The following is a 20,842-nucleotide window of genomic DNA, read 5'->3' as shown; positions in this document are numbered from 1 at the left end:
AGAAAGAGGAAAAGTAAAGTTAAGAATTCTTCGGACAAGGATAGAGATGAGATTAAGTTATGTCAAATATGGTCCGAAGATGACGAACTCACCTGCAACATTGAGATAGAGGGCGAAACGTTCAGAGCGCTGATAGACACCGGATCGGAAGTTTCAGTCATTAGTTCTTTAGAGTTGCAAAGACTAAGACTCCCCGCCGACCGATTTATGTCGACTAAGGTGAACGCGTTTCAAGCAGATAGGGGTAAATTCAGATTAGATTGGATGCTGGAAGTAAAGATAAAGGTGGGAGAGACCGAGACATCCCACACACTGTATGTAGCACCAAAAATGACCCACGACGTGATACTGGGAGGAGACTGGCTTAGACAGAGGAAAGCCGTATTAAAATTCAACCCTCCAAAGTTAGTCCTTGGGGAGGAAGAGATTGTTTTAGGTAGCACAATGCTCACTCGAGTGGACCTCGTGTCTCGTGAAGATTTAAAGATTCCACCTAGAACAGCGGTGATGAGCTGGGGTGAGATAGAAGGGGCTATAAGGGATAACGAAGCCGTTTATCAGGTGTTACCCCTTCCCCACATAGAAGAGGACGAGGACGTGACAGTGTTACTAGCATTAGTGCAGGAAGGTCAGGCGCAGAATTTTCCGGTAGTTGTAGCAAATACGAGTCTGAAGACGGTTAACATTAAGTCAGGAACTAAGTTGGGCAGAGCTTCAGTGTTAACATTAAAAACTAGGGTGAGGTGCGAAGAAATGCCTGTAGAGAGTGAAGCAATTAGTGACAAGGTAGAATTAGACTGTCCAGACCAATACCGAGAGAGATTAGGAAGACTATTTAAAGCTAATAAGCGAGTGTTAGCTAAGTCAGATAAAGAATTAGGTAATACATGTACAGTAAAAATGTCGATTGACACGGGAGACCACCAACCAAGAAAGATGAGGCCGTACAGAACGCCTATTTGGAAGAGAGAGTTGGTTGAGAAAACAGTGAAGGAGATGGGAGAGGCTGGTATTATTGAGCCATCTCAATCACCTTGGGGTTTCCCAGTAGTAGTAGTAGTAGAGTAAAAGGATGGGGGAAATAGATTTTTCGTAGATTTTAGAGAACTTAATAAGATAACAAAATCTACTGCTTATCCTCTGCCCTTGATAGACGATATTTTTGCGATGCTAGGGAAAGCTACATGTTTTTCCTCCTTAGACTTAAGATCAGGTTACTGGCAAGTGGCAGTAAAAACGGCTTTGTTGTCACATGGGGTTGTTCCAGTTCCGTGTCATGCCGTTTGGGCTAGCAGGAGCCCCTGGTGTTTTTCAGTCATTAATGGCAATAGTGTTGAGAGGATTTGAACATTTTGCCATGGCATATTTGGATGACATCTTAATATTTTCAAAAACCCCGGAAGAGCACTTTAAGCATTTACAGGCTGTGTTAGATCGTGTGAAATATCATGGCTTGAAACTAAAAATAGAAAAGTGTCAATTTATGAGAAAAGAGACTAAATATTTAGGATTTATCATAGACCAATCTGGAGTAAGGCCAGATACTGATAAAGTAAAGATTATAAGGGCAATGCCAGAACCTCAAACAGTTAGACAAGTCAGAGCATTTATAGGAACTGTAGGTTATTACAGAAGGTTCATAGCAGGGTTCTCTAGAATAGCTATACCACTAATTAATCTAACGAAAAAATATGCTAGGTTCAATTGGACCAAGGCATGTCAGAAAGCATTCGATATGTTGAAAGCAGAACTGAAATCCATTCCTTTATTGATTTATCCCGATTTTAACAAGCCTATGGTCTTATATACGGATGCTAGTGATACGTGTGTGGGAGCATGCTTGACTCAGCCATGTGAAGAGGCAGAAGCTGAAATCCCGGGAATAAAGGATGAAATGCCTATCTACTTTCTCTCTCACAAGTTAACGAAGACCCAACAGAAGTGGCCCGTGATTGAAAAAGAGGCCTATGCCATCGCGTACACTTTGCAAAAGCTGTATTTTTATTTAGCGTGTGCGACGTTTGTGATAAAAACTGATCATCGTCCATTACAGTACTTGTTCGATGCTGAATGGAAGAATCGAAAGGTGCAACTGTGGGCTATGCAACTGAGTGGCTACGACTGTAAGATAGAGTACCTGTCCGGAAAAGAGAACACACGTGCAGATTTATTATCTAGAATTCCCGAAGCGGTAGGGGAAGAAGCTGACGCTAGTGATCAGAATCTAGTTAATGATAATAACTATAAAATTTGCGTACTCAACTCTCAGCAATTGCAGAATAGGCCCTCGGAGATGGAAGATGAAATAGAGCCAGAAGAAAATGACTCTCAAGAAGACGATTCCGATAAGATTGCGTGGAAATTGATAGACCTGAAACTACTTAAGTTAGAAGCGAGCAGGGACAAAGAGTATAGCGAACTTAAGAAATCGCTAGTAGAAGGGAAATTACCGCTTTCAAAATCGAGAAAATACCTGTTGGAAGATGATCGGGTGTACTATGTAAATGGGGAAGAAAAGAACCCAATGTTACGCTTGTATGTCCCGGATGGTCACGTGAGGGCCAGTGTAGTGCAGGTAGCACATGACGGGTTAGGTCATGTAGGTATTGATAAGACTTACTCGATTTTAGCGAAGAAATACTATTGGCCTGGTATGTATAAACATATCCACTCCTATGTGACGGAATGTGTCACTTGCCAGAAGCGGGCTGTTAAAGGCACTAAGACACCCCTAATGGAGACGGATATTCCATCATATCAATTTGAGAAGTGGAGCATGGATGTCTCAAGGCCATATAATAGTAGTAACAAGGGAAATAAGTATATAGTCAGCATGGTCGATTGGTAAACTAGCTGGGTAGAGGCATTCCCTGTGCAAAGGAAGGATGCACAGACCATGGCGGAGATACTTATGAATGAAATTTTCCCTAGGTATGGTGTCCCACGTATGTTAGTGACAGACAATGGCAGAGAATTTATAAATGTCACTATAAGGGAGGTGACGGGATATTTAGGAGTGAAACATATTATTTACCTCTCCATACCACCCCCAAAGCAATGCTAAAGTAGAGAGATTCCATAGGTTTTTGGGAGATACGCTGTCAAAGTTATCAGAGGACGAAGTCGAGAATTGGGACTTGTTCTTGAATCAGGCCTTAGCAGTGGCCAGATTTTCACATAACGATATGACTAAATTCTCTCCATATTACCTGGTGCACAGTAGAGATGTAGTGTTACCATTAGATAATCTTCTACTACCAAAAAAAAGCTATACTGGGGAAGAAAATCATAAAAAAATGATTGAGCAGCAGCATTCTCTGTTTGGTGAAGTGCCTCGAAGGATTAGCTCAGCACAGAAAAAGCGTAACAAAAGAGTTAACGATGGAAGGGTTAAGAAAACATATGGAGTTGGCGACCCGGTATACTACAGAGCACAGGTTAGAAAAGGAAAATTAGATCCTAGATGGAAACCGTACTATAGGATAGTAAAACAAACGGGACCGGTAACATATAAAATATGGGATCAACAGACGAATAAAACGAAGAGGGTTCACGCGTCAGATATCTGTGAAGCCAATATTAGGGAGTGGAAAATGCCTAATATACAGACAGACAGACCTGTAAGGAAAGCCACCCTGATAGATCCGGACAGAGATCGGGAAGATACGGATAGGTGGGCTGATGATGAGATAGCAGTTGGACAGGAGTTAGAGGTAGAATTTGAGGTAGAGGACACAGACTTGCTAACAGAGATAACAACTACGCCTCCAGATTCGGAAGGTTGGGGATCTGAAGATGATATTCCATTATCGGTACGGAGAGATAGAGAAGCTGGTAAGGAGAATAGGGCTGAAGAATCAGAAAGCAATAAGATTCCGTCGACACAGCTCCCAGAAGTAATAGGCGACGTGATGGGACCTAGACTTCTGAGAAGCAGCATAAAACGACCTATCAATGTTATCTCAAAAGGAGGGAAAATTAAAAATAGCTATGAAGAAGATAAAGAAGACGAAGAAAGTCCAATTAATTCTATCGTAAAGTTATTTGGGGAAATAGAATTGAGTGATTGAAATAAAAATGAAACAAAGACTCCGATACATTGGAGGATATTTTAGGGATATTGGATTACTGGCAACAAAAGGGACCCAAAAGCGAGTTAGAAAGAGAATGACGCATAAATGAATTGCCATGTTGCAGTAATGAATTGCCATGTCGTATCTAATGAATTGCGATGTCGCATTAATGAATTGCCATGTCGTATCTAATGAATTGCCATGTCGTATCTAATGAATTGCCATGTCGTATCTAATGAATTGCCATCTCGCATTAATGAATTGCCATGTTGCAGTAATGAATTGCTATGTCGCAATAATGAATTGCCATGTCGCAGTAAAGAATTGGGATGTCACAGTAAAGAATTGTGATGTCGCAGTAATGAATTGCTATGTCGCAGTAATGAATTGCCATGTCGCAGTAATTAAGTCACATGTCGTATCTAATGAATTGCCATGTCGCAGTAATTAATTCACATGTCGTATCTCATGAATTGCCATGTCGCAGTAATGAATGGCCATGTCGCAGTAAAAAATTGCAATGTCGTATCTAATGAATTGCCATGTTGCAGTAATAAATTGTCATTTCGTATCTAATAAATTGCCATATCGCAGTAATGAATTGAATTGCCATGTCGCAGTAATGAATTGCCATGTTGCAGTAATGAATTGCCATGTTGCAGTAATGAATTGCCATGTTGTATTAATGAATTGATATGTCGTATCTAATAATTACAATGTCGTATCTAATGAATTGTCACGTGGTATTAATGAATTGCCATGTCTCAGTAATGAATTGCAATATCGCATCAATGAATTGACATGTCGTATCAACATCGTATCTAATGAATTGCAACGTCGTATATAATGAATTGCCACGTCATAGTAATGAATTGCCATGTCGCAGTAATGAATTTCAAAGTCACAGTGATGAATTGCAATGTCGTATCTAATGAATTGCCATGACGCATAAATGAATTGCCATGTTGCAGTAAAGAATTGCAATGTTGTATCTAATGTATTGCCTTGTCGCAGTAATGAATTGCCATGTCGCCGTAATGAATTGCCATGTCGCAGTAATGAATTGCCATGTCGCAGTAATGAATTGCCATGTCGCAGTAATGAATTGCCATGTTGTATCTAATGAATTGCTATGTAGCAGTAATGAATTGCTAATTGTATCTAATGAATTGCTATGTCGCAATAATGAATTGCCATGTCACCATAATGAATTGCCATGTTGCAGTAATAAATTGCCATGTTGGATCTAATTAATAGCATTGTCATATCTAACGAATTGCCATGTTGTATCTAAGGAATTTCCATGTCGCAGTAATGAATTGCCATGTCGCAGTAATGAATTGCCATGTCGCAGTAACGAATTGCCATGTCGTATCTAATGAATTGCGATGTCGCAGTAATAAATTGCCATGTCGTATCTAATGAATTGCCATGTCGTATCTAATTAATTGCCATGTCGTATCTAATTAATTGCCATGTCGTATCTAATTAATTGCCATGTCGTATCTAATTAATTGCCATGTTGCCGTAACGAATTGCCATGTCGCAGTAACGAATTGCCATGTCGTATCTAATGAATTGCCATGTCGTATCTAATGAATTGTAATGTCGCAGTAATAAATCGTCATGTCGTATCTAATGAATTGCCATGTTGCAGTAATGAATTGCCATGTTGCAGTAATGAATTGCCATTTTGCAGTAATGAATTGCCATGTTGCATTAATGAATTGCAATATCGCATTAATGAATTGCCATGTAATAGTAATCCAAGGCCATGTCACAGTGATGAATTGCAATGTCGTATTTAATGAGTTGGTGCCTTCATAGCTAAGTTAAAAACTTTATCCATAACTGTTGAAATGTATCCTGTCTTAATTTTGCCAATTTTTGTGTATTATATATATTTTATTTATTTATCTTTGTTCTCTTATTGCAGTCTTACTAAAAATTGAAACTCCTTATCATGTCTTATTACTCGTGTTTTAACCTTTTTATTTTGTTAAATACGTCTGGCATTACCCTAAACTAGCCTTTAAATAAGGTGCCCCAATCTAAAAACATAAGCTGACCTCAGAAGTTGCATTATTGAAACGTAATTATAAGTTTAATCTCGAAGGTTCTATCGCGAGGTACCAAAAGCAAAAAAAAAAAAAAAAAAAAACTTCCACGGATTAATATGGGAGGGGAAACTATCGTCAAATTCTATTCTAAACTGGGAATGGGCAAAGGACTTTACTAAGTAGATATAAATAAGTCCCTCTTACCGTTTTTTTTTAAATTTTTTTTTTGAAGAGTAGATAATGCAGTGGATGTGTTATCGGTGGCTCCAGTAACTCTCGCTTCCCTTTTTTGTCCCTCAGACCTCATTTCTAATGAGTGATGTTTCTGACAAAGGGTGAAGAAAAAGCTGCTTCCCAGGTTGGTAGTACTTTGTGAACAGTAGTCTGAGATGTCGGAAATTTTCTGTCTCTATGCCTATCCTTGCGGCCATGTCACTAATAAGGGTGCTGGAAGTAAACGTTTTCATCTGGGCTGACGTTAACCACCTGATAGTCAGGGACCCGAACATTGGAATATCCACTAAGGAGGCTGTCCTATCAGCAGGTGCAAAGTACTGGGGCTGCTGTATTGCCATTTGGTGAATGGATTCTGGACCATGCAGTAGTCTCTGGTGGGGCCTCTCGATGCCATACTAGTGGGTAATTGTTACGGCTTTACCTTATCATGTGCTACAAAAGAAAAAAAAAAAATTTTCCTGTCTTTCCTCTCTTACTTTCCCTCTCTGTTCTGCTCTAACCAAGTATACTGACCTGTTCCACAAACCCCAAAATCCTGAACATGAAATATCTCAAAACAGAAAACATGAATAAACCTAGAACCCCATCCTCCTACGTAGACCCATATCTCCTTCTCCAACATCAGGGGTCTACGTTCTAACCTTCCAGAGGTTGAAACCCAATTACAGGAGATGAAACCTGACATATTCTTTCTAAGCGAAACTGGAATAGGGCAGACCACCTCCCTAGATGAGTTCATAATTAAAGGACCTAACATCTAAATCTGACCCCCAAGATCGCCACGGGCATGGAATATATGCCTACATTAAAGATATATATCTCCAGAGAAAACCCTAATCTACCTTATATGTACTTCCGGGTTGCACTTGCTTACACCGCCGCATTTATATTTGCCCTCTATCGCCCCCACAACAGTGGAGTTACTGTCTTTAAGAGTATATCAGAAAAAATTGACCACATCCTGTCTGCTCATCCCTCGGCTAACATTCACATTTGCGGTGACTTCAATGTCCATAATGTGGAATGGCTGACCCACTCAAATAATACTGATGAGGAGGGGAGGTTCTGTCATGATTTTGCCATTGCCTATGACCTCACTCAGATTGTCCGCGAGCCCACCCGTGTGCCCGATAGTACCGGTCAGTTCGCAAGCCTCCTAGACCTTCCCTTGAGCTATGCTCATGTTCCATTCTATCTCCTCTGGGATCCTCCGACCACTGCATTGTATCAGTTAAGATAAAAATGAAATATAATAAATCTACCGATGTACCTCTCCACCGTACTGTATACCGATACTCTATGGCGGACTGGGATAGCTTCCGTACATTCATATCTGATCTCCCTCTCCATTCCATGTTTAAAAAGGATATGTCCTCTATAGTATCAGATCTGACCGAATGGTTAATTGTAGGCATAGACCAATTCATACCATCCAAAAAATTCCAACAAAAACCTAACAGCCAGCCATGGTTCTCCCCCGAATGTGCTGCTGCCATCGCACACAGAAATCACTTTTTCCATAGCTACCAACGTAATAGATGCACTGAAACTAAAGCTGCTTTCAGAACCGCCAGCAGCCATTGTAAAAGAGTAATAAAAAATGCAAGAGAACTATATGCGCAATCCTTGAAGTCCAAAGTAGCTGAGCAGCGGCTTGGTTCCCACCAGTTAGCAAATAGCAAATAGGATCCTGAACAGAAACGTGCGCTCTATCCCAACCATTATCAATGTACTAGAGCTCATCTCGACAGCATCCGACAAGGCCAAACTATTTGCCAAAAACTTTGCGGCAAATTCTACCCTGTGTGACGAAGGCCATTAACTCCCCATATTCCCACCTATAACAGACAACACGCTATGCAACATACAAATATCTGTGCGTGAGGTTGCTAAGCTAATCAAGAACCTTGACTCCAGTAAAGCAACTACTCCCGACGGTATTCCCATTATAGTGTTACAAAAATTACAACCAGAACTTGCCCCCATACTTTCCAAACTGTTTAAGCGTTGCCTTAAGAAGTGCTTTCCAACACCCTGGAAAACCTCATCAGTATTCCCTGTATTTAAGAATTCAGGTGATAAGTCATCTCCCTCTCAGTACAGACCAATAAGTCTTCTGTGTGTCATGAGTAAGTTGTTGGAATCCACAATAAATAGAGAAGTAGTCAACCACCTCAGCAGAAATAACCTACTTAGTGACAAGCAATATGGTTTCCGCTCTGCTAGATCAACAGCAGATGTGCTAACGGTTATATCACATAGGATTAGTGAATCACTCGAGAAAGGCTTCCTTTCTAGGGCAATTGCTCTCGACATATCAAAGGCATTCGATAAGGTTTGGCATAAAGGCCTACTACACAAGATTTCCAGCTACGGTATAACTGGAAATGTTTTCTCTATCAGTAAATCATTTCTATCTGATAGGCTCATAAGAGTAGTGGTTGATGGGCAGAAATCAGAGGCCCACAGTATTAATGCTGGAGTCCCTCAGGGGTCCATACTGGGCCCAACTCTCTTCCTGATCTACATCAATGATCTCCCAAAACACATACTAAAATCTTTCGTTGACATCTATGCTGATGACACGACCATCTATGGCAACACATCAAAGGCTGTAAATGACAAAGTTCTCTCTGATTCTCTCTCCTCTGATCTTGAGCATGTGGTACAGTGCGGAAAGAGGTGGCTGGTTACCTTTAATGCATCTAAGACCAAGCTCCTATCTCTACATCATAAACGCTCTGATCCCCATCTGGCATCAATTGAAATGGATGGCTCTCGTCTAAGGGAGGCCCCAGGATTTGATAAGCTCCTGGGTTTGACCTTTACACCTGATCTTAAATGGAACACATACATTAAGTCTGTGGCCAAGGTCGCTGGGAAAATGGTGGGATCCTTCTACCGCTCCAGAAGATATCTCACTGCTGATGCAATTCTCTATCTATATAAAAGCCAAGTACGTCCAAAGATGGAGTACTGCTGCCACATCTGGGCGGGGGCTGCAAAAAACAGCCTATCCTGCCTTGACGGAGTACAAAATAGACTCCGTGGCTTGGTGGGGGATGCCCTTTTCTCTACCCTGCAACCTCTTTCCCACAGAAGAGACGTAGCGAACCTGTCATTGTTCTATCGTTATTTCCATGGCAGGTGCTCGTCTGAGCTCCATTCTTTGGTCCATCCTCGCCAATCTTTCTCAAAAAACACCCGACTAGCTGAAACCACCGGTAATAATTTTCCCCACTCCCTATCTGTGCAGAAATCAAAACGTAGATACCATGAACAAAGCTTCTTTCTTAGAACTGCACGCCTGTGGAACTCTGTTTCGCTTGCCTGTTTCCCTCCCGACTTCAACCTGGATGTCTTCAAGTCCAACACAAACAAATTCCTGATGAACCTCCCCCCCCCCTAACTAATGACACCTTACCAATTCTCCAATACTATTGCTACACTATCCCTTTGATTACTGTACACACAATAACACTTATCCCTAAGTGGCCATTGGGCCTTGATAAGTGGCGAACTCCATGTAAAAAAAAAAAAATGAATTGCCATGTAATATCTAATGAATTGCAAAGTCGCAGTAATCAATTACCATGTCGTATCTAATTAATTGCCATGTTGCCGTAATGAATTACCATGTCGCAGTAATCAATTGCCATGTCGTATCTAATGAATTACCATGTCGTATCTAATTAATCGCAATGTCGTAGTAATGAATTGCCATGTCACAGAAATTAATTGCCATGTCGCAGTAACGAATAGCGATGTCGTATCTAATGAATTGCGACGTCGCAGTGATAAATTGTCATGTCGTATCTAATAAATTGCAGTAATGAATTGCCATGTTGCAGTAATAAATTGCAATGTCGCATTAATGAATGGCAACGTCGTATCTAATGACCTGCAACGTCGTAGTAATGAATTGCTATGTCACAGTAATGAAATGCCATGTCACAGTAATGAAATGTCATGTCACAGTAATGAAATGTCATGTCACAGTAATGAAATGCCATGTCACAGTAATGAATTGCAGTCACAGTGATGAATTGCAATGTCGTATCTAATGAATTACCATGAAGCATAAATGAATTGCCATGTTGCAGTAATAAATTGCCATGTTGTATCTAATGAATTTCTATGGCGCAGTAATGAATTGCCATGTCGCAGTAATGAATTGCCACGTCGTATCTAATGAATTGCTATGTCACACTACTGAAGTGCCATGTCACACTAATGAAGTGCCATGTCACAGTAATGAATTGCCCTGTCAAAGTAATGAATTGCCATGTCGCAGTAATGAATTGCCATGTCGCAGTATTGAATTGCCATGTCGTATCTAATGAATTGACATGCTGTATCTCATGAATTGCCATGTCACAGTAATGATTTGCCATGTCGCAGAATGAATTGACATGTTGTATCTAATGAATTGTCATGTGGCAGTAATGAATTGCCATGTCGCAGTAATGAATTGCCATGTTGTATCTAATGAATTACCATGTCATATCTAATGAATGGCCATGTCGCAGTAATGAACTGCCATGTCGCAGTAATGAATTGCAATGTCGCAGTAATGAATTGCCATGCCGTATCTAATGAATTGCAATGTTGCAGTAATTAATTACTAATTCGAAGTAATGAATTGCCATGTTGCAGTAATGAATTACCATGTCGCCATAAGGAATTGCCATGTTGCAGTAATGAATTGCCATGTCGCATTAATGACTTGCCACGTCGCAGTAATGAATTGCCATGGCATATCTTATGAATTGCTATGTAACAGTAATGAATTCCCACGTTGTATCTAATGAATTTCCATGTTACATTAATGAACTGCCATGTCGTATCTAATGAATTGCAATGTCACAGTAATGAATTGCAAAGTCATGGTAATGAATTGCAATGTCACAGTAATGAATTGCAATGTTGCATAAATTAATTGCCATGTCGCAGTAATTAGTTGCCATGTCGCAGTAATAAATTGCCATGTTGTATCTAATGAATTGCAATGTTGCAGTAATGAATTACCATGTCACAGTAATGAATTGCCATGTTGCAGTATTGAATTGCCATGTCGCAGTAATAAATTACCATGTTGCAGTAATGAATTGCAATGTCGCAGTAATGAATTGCAAAGTCATAGTAATGAATTGCCATGTCACAGTAATGAATTGCAATGTCGCATAAATTAATTGCCATATCGCAGTAACTGATTGCAATGTTGTAACTAATGAATTGCCATGTCACAGTAATGAATTGCCATGTCATAGTAATGAATTGCCATGTTGCAGTAATGAATTGCAAGGTGGCAGAAATGAATTGCTATGTCGCAGTAATGAATTGCCATGTTGAAGTAATGAATTGACCTGTCGCAGTAATGAATTGACATGTAGCAGTAATGAATCGACATGTAGCAGTAATGAATCGCCATGTTGCAGTATGGAATTGCCATGCTACAGTAATGAATTGCCGTGTCGCAGTCATGAATTGCCATGTTGTATCTAATGAATCGCAATGTCGCAGTAATGAATTGCAATGTCACAGTAATGAATTGCAATGTCGCAGTAATGAATTGCCTTGTCGCAGTAATGAATTGCCTTGTCGCAGTAATGAATTGTCCTGTCGCAGTAATGAATTGCCATGTTGTATCTAATGAATTGTCATGTTGCACTAATGAAGTGCCATGTCGCAGTAATGAATTGCCATGTCGCAGTAATGAATTGCAATGTAGCAGTAAATAATTGCCATATCACAGTAATACATTGCCATGTCGCAGTAATTAATTGACATGTCATATCTAATCAATTGCCATGTCACAGTAATGAATTGCAATGTTGTATCTAATGAATTGCTATGTCGTATCTAATTAATTGCCATGTCGCAGTAATGAATTACCATATCGATATAAGGAATTGCCATGTTGCAGTAATGAATTGGCATGTAACATTAATGACTTGCTATGTCGCAGTAATGAATTGCCATAGCGTATCTTATGAATTGCCATGTCACAGTAATGAATTGCAATGTAGCAGTAAATAATTGCCATGTAACAGTAATACATTGCCATGTCGCAGTAATTAATTGAAATGTCGTATCTAATCAATTGTCCTGTCGCAGTAATGAATTGCCATGTTGTATCTAATGAATTGCCATGTCGCACTAATGAAGTGCCATGTCGCAGTAATAAATTGCCATGTCGCAGTAATGAATTGCAATGTAGCAGTAAATAATTGCCATGCCGCAGGAATTAATTGACATGTCGTATCTAATCAATTGCCATGTCGCAGTAATTAATTGCCATCTTGTATCTAATGAATTGCCATGTCGTAGTAAGGAATTGCCATGTCGCAGAAATGAATTGACATGCCGTATCTACTGAATTGGTATGTCACAGTAATGAATTGCAATGTTGTATCTAATGAATTGCCATGTCGTATCTAATTAATTGCCATGTCCTAGTAATGAGTTGCCATGTCGTATCTAATAAATTGCCATGTCGCAGTAATGAATTACCATATCAATATAAGGAATTGCCATGTTGCAGTAATGAATTGCCATGTCACATTAATGACTTGCTATGTCGCAGTAATGAATTGCCATAGCGTATCTCATGAATTGCCATTTCACAGTAATGAATTCCCTCGTCGTATCTAATGAATTTCCACGTCACAGTAATGAATTGCAATGTCCCAGTAATAAATTGCAAAGTTATAGTAATGAATTGCCATGTCACAGTAATTAATTGCAATGTTGCAGTAATGAATTGCAATGTAGCATAAATTAATTGCCATAATAATGGCAATGTCGACGTAATGAATTGCCATATCGCAGTAATGAATTTCTAGGTGATAAAAAATGAATTGCTATGTCGCACTAATGAATTGCCATGTTGAAGTAATGAATTGAGATGTTGCAGTAATGAATTGCCATGTTGCAGTAAGGAATTGCCATGTCGCAGTAATAACTTGCTATGTCGTATCTAATGAATTGCTATATCGCAGTAATGAATAGCCATGTCGTATCTAATGAATTGCTATGTCGCAATAATGAATTGCCATGTCGCCGTAATGAATTGCCATGTGGCAGTAATAAAATGCCGTGTCGTATCTAATTAATTGCCATCTTGTATCTAATGAATTGCCATGTGGTAACTAATGAATTGCCTTGTCGCAGTAATGAATTCCCACGTTTTTTGTTTTTTTTACACAGTGATCACCACTTATCAAGTCACGAAAGCCACTCAGGGATAAGGGTTATTGCAATTAGTGTGGAGATTTGATGTCGCAGTAATGAATTGCCATGTCGCAGTAACGAATTGCCATTTCGCAGCAACAAATTGCCATTTCGCAGCAACAAATTGCCATGTCGCAGCAACAAATTGCCATGTCGCAGTAACAAATTGCCATGTCGCAGTAACAAATTGCCATGTCGCAGTAACAAATTGCCATGTCGTAGTAACAAATTGCCATGTCGCAGTAATTAATTGCAATATCACATTAATGAATTGACATGTCGTATCTAATGAATTGCAACTAATTAATTGCCACGTTCTAGTAATATTTTGCCACGTCGCAGTAATGAATTGCCATGTCGAAGTAATGAATTGCCATGTAACAGTAATCAAATGCCATGTCACAGTGATAAATTGCAATGTCGTATCTAATGAATTGCAATGACGCATAAATGAATTGCCATGTTGCAGTAATGAATTGCCATGTTGCAGTAATGAATTGCCATGTTGTGTCTAATGAATTGCAATATTGCAGTAATGAATTTATATGTTGTATCTAATGAATTGCCATGTTGCAGTAATGAATTACCATGTCGTATCTAATAAATTGCTATGTCACACTACTGAAGAGCCATGTCACAGTAATGAATTGCTATGTCACATAAATTAATTGCCATATAGCAGTAACTGATATCGTTGTAACTAATGAATTGCCATGTCACAGTAATGAATTGCCATGTCATAGTAATGAATTGCCATGTCATAGTAATGAATTGCCATGTCATAGTAATGAATTGCCATGTCATATGTAATGAATTGCCATGTCGCAGTAATGAATTGCCATGTCGCAGTAATGAATTGCCATGTCGCAGTAATGAATTGCCATGGTATATCTAATAAATTGCCATGTCGCAGTAATGAATTGCCATGTTGCAGTAATGAATTTCCATGCCATTGCTAATGAATTGCCATGTTGTATCTAATGAATTGCCATGTCGTATCTAATGAATTGCCATGTCACAGTAATGAACTGCCATGTCGTATCTAATGAATTGCCATGTAACAGTAATGAATTGCAATGTCGCAGTAATGAATTGCAAAGTCACAGTTATGAATTGCAATGTAGCATAAATTAATTGCCATGTCGCAGTAATGGATTGCCATGTTGTATCTAATAAATTACCATGTCGCAGTAATGAATTGCCATGTCACAGTAATGAATTGCCATGTCACAGTAATGAATTGCCATGTCACAGTAATGAATTGCTATGTCGCAGTAATGAATTGCCATGTCGCAGTAATGAATTGCCATGTCGCAGTAATGAATTGCCATGTCGCAGTAATGAATTGCTAGGTGGCAGAAATGAATTGCTATGTCGTAATAATGAATTGCCATATCGCGTTAATGAATTAACATGTCGCAGTAATGAATTGCCATGTTGCAGTAAGGAATTGACATGTCGCAGTAATGAATTGCAATGTCGCAGTAATGAATCGCCATGTTTCAGTAATGAATTGCCATGTAGCAGTAATAAATTATCATGTCGCAGTAATGAATTGCCATGTTTTATCTAATGAATGGCCATGTTGAAGTAATGAATTTCCATGTCTTATATACTGAATTTCCATGTCGCAGTAATTAATTGTCATGCCGTATCTAATGTATTGCCATGTCGTATCTAATGGATAGCCATGTTGCAGTAATGACTTGCCATGTCGTATCTAATGAAGTGTTATGTCGCAGTAATGAATAGACATGTCCTATCTAATGAATTGCTATGTCACAATAATGAATTGCACTGTCGCAGTAATGAATTTCCATGTCGCAGTAATAAATTACAATGTCACATTAATGAATTGCCATGTCGCAGTAACGAATTACCATGTCGTATCTAATGACTTGCGATGTCGCAGTAATAAATCGTCATGTCGTATCTAATGAATTGCCATGTCGCGGTAACAAATTGCCATGTCGCAGTAATGAATTGCCATGTCGCAGTAATGAATTGACATGTCGTATCTAATGAATTGCAACGTCGTATCTAATGAATTGCAACGTCATATCTAATGAATTGCAACGTTGTATCTAATTAATTGCTACGTTGTAGTAATGAACTGCCATGTCGTAGTAATGAATTACCATGTCGCTGTAATGAATTGCCCTGCCGTATCTAATGAATTGCCATGTCGCTGTAATGAATTGCCATGTCACAGTAATTGCAATATTGTATCTAATGAATTGCCATGTCGTATCTAATGAATTGCCGTGTCGTATCTAATTGCCATGTCGCAGTAATAAATTGCCATGCCGTATCTAATGAATTGCCATGTCACAGTAATGAATTGCCATGTCGCAGTAATGAATTGCCATGTTGCAGTAATGAATTGCCAGGTCGTAGTAATAAATTGCCAGGTCGCAGTAATAAATTGCCAGGTCGCAGTAATAAATTGCCAGGTCGTATCTAATTAATTGCCATGTCGCAGTAATGAATTACCATGTTTCAAAAATGAATTCCCATGTCGCAGTAATGCATTGCCATGGCATATCTAATGAATTGCCATGTAACAGTAATGAATTGCAAAGTCATAGTAATGAATTGCAATGTCGCAGTAATGAATTGCAATGTCGCAGTAATGAATTGCAATGTCGCAGTAATGAATTGCCATGTCGCTGTAATGAATTGCCATGTCGCAGTAATGAATTGCCATGTCGCAGTAATGAATTGCCATATCGCAGTAATTGATTGCCATGTTGTATCTAATGAATTACCATGTGGAAGTAATGAATTGCCATGTCACAGTAATGAATTACAACGTGGCCGTAATGAATTGCCATGTCACAGTAATGAATTACAACGTGGCCGTAATGAATTGCCATGTTGCAGTAAGGAATTGTCATGTTGCAGTAATGAATTTCCATTGCATATCTAATGAATTGCCATGTCGCAGTAAGGAATTGCCATGTCGTATCTAATGAATTGCCATGTCGCAGTAATGAATCGCAATGTCGCAGTAATGAATCGCAATGTCGCAGTAATGAATCGCAATGTTGTATCTAATGAATTGCCATGTCGCAGTAATGAATTGATATGTCGTATCTAATGCATTGCCATGTCGAAGTGATGAATTTCCATGTCGTATCTACTGAATTGCCATGTCGCAGTAATGAATTGCCATGTCGTATCTAATGAATTGTCATGTCACAGTAATAAATTTCCATGTCGCAGTAATAAATTTCCATGTCGCAGTAATGAATTGCCATGTCGCAGTAATGAATTGCCATATTGCATCTAACGAATTCCCATGTCGAAGTAATGAATTGATATGTCATATCTAATGTATTGCCATGTCGTATCTACTGAATTGCCATGTCGCAGTAATGAATTGCCATGTAGTATCTAATGAATTGCCATGTCGCAGTAATGAATTGCCATGTCGTATCTAATGAATTGCCATGTCGCAGTAATGAATTGCCATGTCGTATCTAATGAATTGCCATGTCGCAGTAATGAATTGCCATGTCGTATCTAATGAATTGCCATGTCGCAGTAATGAATTGCCATGTCATATCTAATAAATTTCTATGTCGCAGTAATGAATTGACATGTTGCAGTAATGAATTGCCGTGTCGTATCGAATGAATTGCCATGGCGCAGTAATGAATTGCCATGTCGCAGTAATGAATTGCCATGTCGCAGTAATGAATTGCCATGTCGCAGTAATGAATTGCCATGTCGCAGTAATGAATAGCCATGATGTAGTAATGAATTGCCAGTAATGAATTGCCATGTCGCATCTAATTAATTGCCATGTTGCAGTAATGAATTGCCATGTACCAGTAATGAAAATATCCAAAATGTACGAAAAACGATAAGATAGAAATTAATTAATAATGAGAATAGTTTTCAAAGAAATTTTAGCTATTTCCCTTGCATTTACATCACGTCACATGACAAATCAACCATAGGCGACATCATTTTTTCATCGTGATATGAAAATTAAGTAGATAACCTTACTAATTGTTGACATGACAAAACTGGTAAGTAGTTATGATTGTGTTTTTAATTAAAAATCACTTTTCGTCTGTCGGATTTCGCTACAATAATGAAGAACCACCCTTTTTATTGGCTGAACTCGACAATGAACACCTCACCTAAAATTTTCTGGTACTCTTACAGAAGTTGATCCGGTTCATCAAGATTTTTCATCAATTATGGTTCGGGCTTTACTGGCGGTCACCGGATGAAGCAGACACAGACAAATTTCAAAACAAAATAAGTGAAAAAAAATAGAAATACAATAAACGGAAAATAAAAAAGAAAAGTTGCATTTTGTATTGTTTATTTATGTTTCAACCAAAACACGCACACAAAAACCATTAGTGAAGGGAAATATGTCCAGTGAGAAAGAGAAAGAGAGAGAGAGAAGGGAGGTGAAGAGTAACCTCTGTACATACAGAATGATAGGGAACAGCAGGCCGACAGTTAAAAACCAAGTAATAGAGTGATTGGTATTGTATTAATGTACAGACACGCACGCACGCACACACACGACCGTAATGACGTAAGCATTAAATGAACTTGATGCTGTGAGAAAATATGTATCTTAGTGACGCCATTACTTAATTTTAGTAAATGTCTGTTTATAAAGGGACGAACAATCTACTACCACTTTTTTTTTAACTTCACCTTCTTTTCCTCCTTTGCATTATGCATTCCAATCTACTACCACTTTTTTTTAACTTCACCTTCTTTTCCTCCTTTGCATTGCGTTCCAATCCACTACCACTTTTTTTTTTAACTTCACCTTCTTTTCCTCCTTTGCATTATGTGTTCCAATCCACTACCACTTTTTTTTTTTGCTTCACCTTCTTTTCCTCCTTTGCATTATGTGTTCCAATCTACTACCACTTTTTTTTTTAACTTCACCTTCTTTTCCTCCTTTGCATTATGTGTTCCAATCTACTACCACTTTTTTTTTAACTTCACCTTCTTTTCCTCCTTTGCATTATGTGGTCCAATCTACTACCACTTTTTTTTTAACTTCACCTTCTTTTCCTCCTTTGCATTATGTGTTCTAATCTACTACCACTTTTTTTTTAACTTCACCTTCTTTTCCTCCTTTGCATTATGAGTTCCAATCTCCTACCACTTTTTTTTTAACTTCACCTTCTTTTACTCCTTTGCATTATGCATTCCAATCTACTACCACTTTTTTTTAACTTCACCTTCTTTTCCTCCTTTGAATTATGTGTTCCAATCTACTACCACTTTTTTTTTAACTTCACCTTCTTTTCCTCCTTTGAATTATGTGTTCCAATCTACTACCACTTTTTTTTTAACTTCACCTTCTTTTCCTCCTTTGCATTATGTGTTCCAATCTATTACCACTTTTTTTTTGACTTCACCTTCTTTTCCTCCTTTGCATTATGCATTCCAATCCACTACCACTTTTTTTTTTTACTTCACCTTCTTTTCCTCCTTAGCATTATGTGTTCCAATGTACTACCACTTTTTTTTGAACTTCACCTTCTTTTCCTCCTTTCATTATGTGTTCCAATCTACTACCACTTTTTTTTTTCTTCACCTTCTTTTCCTCCTTTGCATTATGTGTTCCAATGTACTACCACTTTTTTTTTTAATTTCACCTTCTTTTCCTCCTTTGCATTATGCATTCCAATCCACTACCACTTTTTTTTTAACTTCACCTTCTTTTCCTCCTTTGCATTATGCATTCCAATCAACTACCACTTTTTTTTTAACTTCACCTTCTTTTCCTCCTTTGCATTATGCATTCCAATCCACTACCACTTTTTTTTTTACTTCACCTTTTTTTCCTCCTTTGCATTATGCATTCCAATCCACTACCACTTTTTTTTTAACTTCACCTTCTTTTCCTCCTTTGCATTATGCATTCCAATCCACTACCACTTTTTTTTTAACTTCACCTTCTTTTCCTCCTTTGCATTATGCATTCCAATCCACTACCACTTTTTTTTTAACTTCACCTTCTTTTCCTCCTTTGCATTATGCATTCCAATCCACTACCACTTTTTTTTTAACTTCACCTTTTTTTCCTCCTTTGCATTATGCATTCCAATCAACTACCACTTTTTTTTTAACTTCACCTTCTTTTCCTCCTTTGCATTATGCATTCCAATCCACTACCACTTTTTTTTTAACTTCACTTTCTTTTCCTCCTTTGCATTATGCATTCCAATCCACTACCACTTTTTTTTTAACTTCACCTTCTTTTCCTCCTTTGCATTATGCATTCCAATCCACTACCACTTTTTTTTTAACTTCACTTTCTTTTCCTCCTTTGCATTATGCATTCCAATCCACTACCACTTTTTTTTTAACTTCACCTTTTTTTCCTCCTTTGCATTATGCATTCCAATCCACTTCCACTTTTTTTTTAACTTCACCTTTTTTTCCTCCTTTGCATTATGTGTTCCAATCTACTACCACATTTTTTTTAACTTCACCTTTTTTTCCTCCTTTGCATTATGCATTCCAATCCACTACCACTTTTTTTTTTAACTTCACCTTCTTTTCCTCCTTTGCATTATGCATTCCAATCCACTACCACTTTTTTTTTAACTTCACTTTCTTTTCCTCCTTTGCATTATGCATTCCAATCCACTACCACTTTTTTTTTAACTTCACCTTTTTTTCCTCCTTTGCATTATGCATTCCAATCCACTACCACTTTTTTTTTAACTTCACCTTCTTTTCCTCCTTTGCATTATGCATTCCAATCTACTACCACTTTTTTTTAACTTCACCTTTTTTTCCTCCTTTGCATTATGCATTCCAATCCACTACCACTTTTTTTTAACTTCACCTTTTTTTCCTCCTTTGCATTATGCATTCCAATCTACTACCACTTTTTTTTAACTTCACCTTTTTTTCCTCCTTTGCATTATGCATTCCAATCCACAACCACTTTTTTTTTAACTTCACCTTCTTTTCCTCCTTTGCATTATGCATTCCAATCCACTACCACTTTTTTTTTAACTTCACCTTTTTTTCCTCCTTTGCATTATGCATTCCAATCCACTACCACTTTTTTTTTAACTTCACCTTCTTTTCCTCCTTTGCATTATGTGTTCCAATCTACTACCACTTTTTTTTTTAACTTCACCTTCTTTTCCTCCTTTGCATTATGCATTCCAATCTACTACCACTTTTTTTTTTAACTTCACCTTTTTTTCCTCCTTTGCATTATGCATTCCAATC

General features: G+C 38.3%; 2 protein-coding genes across 3 annotated transcripts in view; one reads left to right on the top strand and one right to left on the bottom strand.

Annotated features, from left to right (window-relative positions):
- The window catches only part of LOC145284613 (uncharacterized), a 1,251-nt gene extending 183 nt beyond the window's left edge, over positions 1 to 1,068 (top strand). The window contains exon 1 of the mRNA XM_080133522.1: positions 1 to 1,068. This exon is cut by the window's left edge and continues 183 nt beyond it. Within this exon, the coding sequence (XP_079989648.1) occupies positions 1 to 1,068 (1,068 nt within the window).
- LOC145284737 (protein furry-like) overlaps positions 1 to 20,842 on the bottom strand; it is an 881,988-nt gene that overhangs the window by 842,533 nt on the left and 18,613 nt on the right. The gene's annotated exons all lie outside the window — the stretch shown is intronic.

This window comes from Euprymna scolopes, chromosome 9, assembly GCF_053919585.1.
Source record: "Euprymna scolopes isolate OS-2025 chromosome 9, ASM5391958v1, whole genome shotgun sequence".
Taxonomy (NCBI): Eukaryota; Metazoa; Mollusca; class Cephalopoda; order Sepiida; family Sepiolidae; genus Euprymna; species Euprymna scolopes.
The sequence above is the reverse complement of the archived record's forward strand: the minus strand, read 5'-3'. Positions and strand labels throughout refer to the sequence as shown.